The sequence below is a fragment of the Austrofundulus limnaeus genome, unplaced genomic scaffold (genome assembly GCF_001266775.1).
Source record: "Austrofundulus limnaeus strain Quisiro unplaced genomic scaffold, Austrofundulus_limnaeus-1.0 Scaffold325, whole genome shotgun sequence".
In the NCBI taxonomy this organism is placed as follows: Eukaryota; Metazoa; Chordata; class Actinopteri; order Cyprinodontiformes; family Rivulidae; genus Austrofundulus; species Austrofundulus limnaeus.
In genome coordinates this window covers 431,047-436,527 of record NW_013952727.1, presented here as the reverse complement: position 1 = coordinate 436,527, position 5,481 = coordinate 431,047, and the positions used below count along the sequence as shown (strand labels likewise).

Here is a 5,481-nt window from a genome sequence, read left to right as displayed (position 1 = left end):
CATATATATGGATTTAATTATGATATCAGAATGATCCAGGTATCAAAATGTAGCTTTTAAAGCCAAAAACCTGAAAATGTAATTACCGGTAGGTCATTTTGACCAAATTTGACTTAATCCTCATTTCGATATGATGGGTCACATATTAGAGATGTTTTTTTTTTAATAGCGAAAGATGATGTAAATACTTGGGTCACATCTACCAGGTTGTTGTGCAGGATTTAGCAGGGACTCCAAACCACAGAAAATCTGCACGATGCTGCTGAGCTGCCTGTTGATTTGAATGTCCTTCACCCACGCAGGGCTGTGACACACCACACAGCCGTCCCCTGCCCGGGGGCCAGCACAAGACCTGAGCAATAAACCTTTGTTAGATTGGAGTCTGCTTTACAGTTCAGTTCAAAGAAATACAGCTATTGATTCACCCTCTAAGTAGATTCAGTCATGAAGACAGGGAACAAGGCTGGTAGTTCATCCCTACAGAGACATTAACTGTCTTCACAAGTGTAAACTATGTGTTGTCAGCATTTTCATCTAGAGAGAGAATAATCCTGCTGGATTCAATAATTCATCGTGCATGTGGGGGTGGTGAAACAAGACTATTTCCACTGTGGCCATTTGATGCACCATAGCAGGAAAAGCACACCGCTGGTTTTTAAACACCATTTAGACCAGCCAGTTCGCCCCGCCAGCGAACCAGCATGCACAATTTCGCAATCCTGGCAGCAGTACCCTTAAATGGAATGAAGCAATCATTACCATTATTAGCTACACCTGCGTTGGGCGAATAAAAATTCCTGCCACGGTGCAAGTCTGTCTGAAACGAGCGTATCACAGCAAGGTTACATTACCTGCACAGCATATGCTCGCACATGCCCAGACAGACGGGCTCCTTCATCAAATCAGAGCTGGAAAATAAGACAAAAAAATTGAAACATAGTCAATTCAAMCTCACCTCTGCCCTGGAAGAAGTCATTCGAACATGTAGCATGTAAATACACAGGAAAAAAGCAGGACTTTGAAGGTTTATTGTTATTAGAGGTGKTTGAACATATAGAAAACTAATCTGAACATCTGCAGTGCCTTTATCAGACCTAACATAAACTACAGAATAATCAGAACCTCTGCCCTTCCATGGAAGCACTCCCCCACCTCTGACTGTGTAATGGCTTATTGCTATGGGCACCTCAGCATCCTGCTGCATCCAAACAAAACACTTACCCGAGCTGAAATAAACCACCAACACCAATCACAGCCAAGCAAACAAAACACATACCATGAAAAAGCAGCAGCACCTCACCAGAAGGTGCTCATTGTTCTGTATCTGTTTCCAGCACCTCATGCTGCTGTTTTGAAGCTCATTCTACCTCGAAATTAGTTTTCAAAATATATCTACGTGTTCATCCTCAGGTTGCTGTGACTTCTATACTACATGTTCTTCTCGCACCGTGGGGTTTTATTTACTTTAAAACATATTACCAAACGTATTTCATGCTTAGACTACTGTCAGCCGTTAAAAATGAAATGTATGACTTCTTTAAATAGTCTGTAATGCCTCACATTTTTTAACTATATGATTATTTCTTACAAGTCGCTTGATAAATTTCGAGATTAAGTCAAGAGAGTTCGAGAGTTTATTTTTTTTTCTACCACAGAAATGATCACAATTATGCATTAGTTAATAAAAAAATCCTAAGAGCTTCGCTATGCAGTTCAGATGTTTGTTAAATTTGCGCTATCACTTACCATTTGGAACAAAGAAGCAGTTTGCGGAARTTTGCGACCGCCTCTTTTGTGTTTTTCCACTCCTCAGTCTGCAGTGCRGCGTTTTCATCCATGCTTATAAGAAATGTTTATTTTACTTGTTTACTGGTGAACTTTTTGTGTGTGTTTCTAGAGCAAAACCGCTACGAGTTGAATTACTTCCTGGTTTGTCGCATCTCCCGCCAGGAACTTCCGGAAGTGATGTCATCATTTTAAAAAAGTAAAACTTTTGCAATGCACGTCAACTCTACTGATGTCTTCACAGTATGTTGTAGTAGTAGTAGTAATAATAATAATAATAATAATGATGATAGTAATAATTATAGTAATAATAATAAATGTATTTTGTCACTGTGAAGATGCAGGTTCCAAATATATTCATTTTGTGTTTCACCCATGTGRAATTAATTCATATTATTATTATTATAATTATTAATTTATTTAGTTAAACACTATATTTTGGGGTTTGAATTGATGTTTCACGTGTTTTCCTGTTTAAGCACACCTGTTTTCAATTAATGGACTATTACTGATTTGTGCTGACACTATGACCTGCTGAGRAGGTATTAGCCATGTGAACAAACTGTTAGAAAAGGGAGACAGAAAGATGCAGGACAGAGGGCCCTGCAAATCATGATATGGCAAGACTGTGTATTTGGAAATGGTAAAACGATTGAATGGGTTGCTGTTGTATTACAAACTCAAGAAAATGATGGAAAAGAGAACAAAAGGCTGAAATACTAATTTTTCAAACACCATCCTGGCATATATTTGCTGCATATCATCAATATATCACATATATACTGTGTGTAGTTGAGAGACTAAGTAAGAAAAAAAAATCACCATGGTAGAAAAGACCACATGTGGGAATAGTTTAAACAAGTTGGGATTTAAGATAATTTTTTGTTTTATTAATGCATGTCTGGAAGCAGGGGCAATAAGAAATGATTATCATCTCCGATCCTCAGCACTGCAGTAAAGCTAATGTAGTTAAATAATTGCACGAGCTCAAGATCACTTCTAAAAACCTTCAGTGAAAACACAAAAACAAGTTAATAACTGTCCCATGATAAACTTATATACAACATATTGCAATAGCTTTTTTAATATACTGAATTAACAGGAATCATAAACATGTTTTTTTTTCAAAACTGGAGAGAAAAAACAGCTTCTCATTTAGCGTTATGTTGTTTTTTTTATTTTGATTTCAGAATTGTTTTTTTTACTTCAAACATTTCACAATATTTATCTGTGGAACTTTGATGAAACCCATTAAATTTATTGAACTGCAGGAACAATTGAAAAATTGTTTTATTGTGATCAAGAAATATAATCTCAATGTGTATTTAAGATCATACTTAAACAGTAGAAAAGCAGGAAATCTAGAGTCATTAAATTCAGTAAAGACAATCCAAAATTGAGAAATATTCTTGTTTAGGAAAAATACTATTTTATGTTTAAAAAATAATGTTTTCTTTTACGAATGTTGATCAAGTTGGCATAAATGTATGTGCTTCATATTTAAACATGTCCACCTTTCCATTTCACATTTTATAATATAAAATGTGTTATACAATCAGAACATGGGAACGTTAAACAGAACCAAAGAAAATCACAAGATTGATAGAAATAGATGTTTATGGGAATGTTCTGAATCCCAACCACAGAGAGAAATAAAACAGCACATACATAAGGTGGGGAAACCAAGTGTGAAATAGAAAAACATAAGTTATTTTTTATAACTTCATTTGTGCATCAATGCATTAAAGTGAATACAGTTTTCTGCTCCTCATTACAGATTTGATTCAGTGTCATTTATATCATCAGTCAATACACTTTTGGAGATCAATCATTTTCTACACACTTTGTTTTAGATTTATGTATTTAACGTAACTGTATCTAAACGTAAGTTTAGCACATACATTGGCAGTGTTCTTCATCTTAAAATGAACAAAATACCAAAGAAAAAAAAAAGACAGCCAGCTTTATGATGTTACAGCCTTAATGGAGTCCGACCCATCGTCGTCGCCTTCGCTGTGAATCGGTACCGTTTCCATGCCAGTGTTTTCCATAGCAAAATTGATGAAGACCTGTGGAGGTTCAATTATAATTTAAGAGACGTGCCAATAAATAAGGTGACAACTTTCTCTGAAGGAAAGAGTAAATTTTAGTTAACCAAATGGATGAGCTTCCCACGCTAACCCCCCTCTCTTTCTCCTGGTTGTGGTGTCTTCCAATCCCACAGCCCCAGAGGTTTTAGAGTAGTTGAAGGATATCAGCTTTGGCTGCATATAAAGCTCATGGATTCTCTCACTAACTCATATTCCATTTATTTTCCCTCAGGCCTACCCTCTGTCAGTTCCCCTCTCCCCTCTTTCTCTGCTCTTTCTTTTCCTCCTACTCAGCTTCCATCTGGCCCCTGCATCCCCTACCAACCTCTCGCACCTTCTCTCATCTCGTCTTTTTTTCCCCTCCTGTCCCTTGCTACCGTCTACCCACCCCTACAAAGCCACACACTGGTTCTCCCTCATTTTCAGTTTATATCCTGTCTTTTTTTTTTTTCTCTCACCTCATCCAGTGTGGTCTGGCTCACAGAGAAGTGTTTGATCCGCAGAGCATTTTTGTTGGACTCCAGCTGGTTGAAGATGTCAGCAACCCCTCCAGGAGCGTTTGGTACATGGTACTCCACCATGGCAGAGTGCTGGTCCTTTGTGTCCAGACAGAATGTTAAAATGAGACATTAAAAGTTGGAAAAAGTGTAAAGGTCACAGTAAAAAAATACAGTAAATATACTAAACATAACCTAAATTCCTAGGACATTTAGAGAACACATCTGTATTTTTTTGTTGGTCAACACAGTAAATTCTACATAAATATAGCTGCAGGAATAAACCTGGAGCATTGCATGTCCTAAAAAGCTCAGCAAAGAAAGTCAGCTGATTCTTTAAAAAGGACAATGCAGCTCAACAGATTCGTAATCAATACAATAACATAGGATATTAAAAAGGGATTGAACAGTAAAAACAACTTTTACCTCACTAACACATATCCCTTAGAATCCATTGCTGCTTACATGCATTGATGACAAAGTAAAAATAAAAATAACTTAACAGAAATTCAGTTTTGTAAAAATGAACTTCACTGATAAGGAAAGTACTTCATTAAAAGTCATAAAACTGCTCACAATAATTGGGAAAGTAAAAGCACTTCTACATACACTCTAAGAAATGAAGTGTTGTATTTACTTTACCAAGTTATGTCAGCTGGCTCCACTGAGCCAAGATGAGTAAATGTAAAGCAATTTACATGTTTTCCTTTAAAAGAAAATGGGTAAATTACTCAGTTTAATTAAGTAAATTAAACACTTCATTTTTTTAGAGTGCATAAAGAACTTTCATGATTAGTTCTGGTCATTTTTAAATTTGTAGCATCTTAAGAGGTGTTAAATTTTAAAGTAAAGAATTAAAAGTACATATTTATGTTTTGAACGTAACTAAATAAATTTAAAAGTTACAATTTAGGATAATACTTGGTAAAAATGACAGATCCTCAAAAAATACTTAAGTACTGTAATGAAGTAAATGCACTTTGTTATAAACCTTAGTTTAAATTGTATTACATTTGGATAATACTGGATTATGGATCTGAATGTAGATCTGACTGTGCTAGATTAAGTAATCGGATGCCAAGAACTGTGTTTATATATATATATATATA

At 35.8% G+C, this 5,481-nt stretch overlaps 2 protein-coding genes across 2 annotated transcripts in view; both read right to left on the bottom strand.

Moving 5' to 3' along the window:
• Window positions 1–1,936, bottom strand: part of bard1 (BRCA1 associated RING domain 1) — a gene marked incomplete at its 5' end in the record, with an annotated part of 25,391 nt that extends 23,455 nt beyond the window's left edge. The window contains 3 exon segments of the mRNA XM_014022339.1: window positions 204–352; window positions 852–908; window positions 1,747–1,936. Coding sequence (XP_013877793.1) covers window positions 204–352; window positions 852–908; window positions 1,747–1,838 — 298 coding nt within the window.
• Window positions 1,937–3,057: 1,121 nt separating this feature from the next.
• The window catches only part of abca12 (ATP-binding cassette, sub-family A (ABC1), member 12), a gene marked incomplete in the record, with an annotated part of 71,474 nt that continues 69,050 nt past the window's right edge, over window positions 3,058–5,481 (bottom strand). Inside the window, 2 exon segments of the mRNA XM_014022341.1 lie at window positions 3,058–3,854; window positions 4,334–4,471. Coding sequence (XP_013877795.1) covers window positions 3,750–3,854; window positions 4,334–4,471 — 243 coding nt within the window.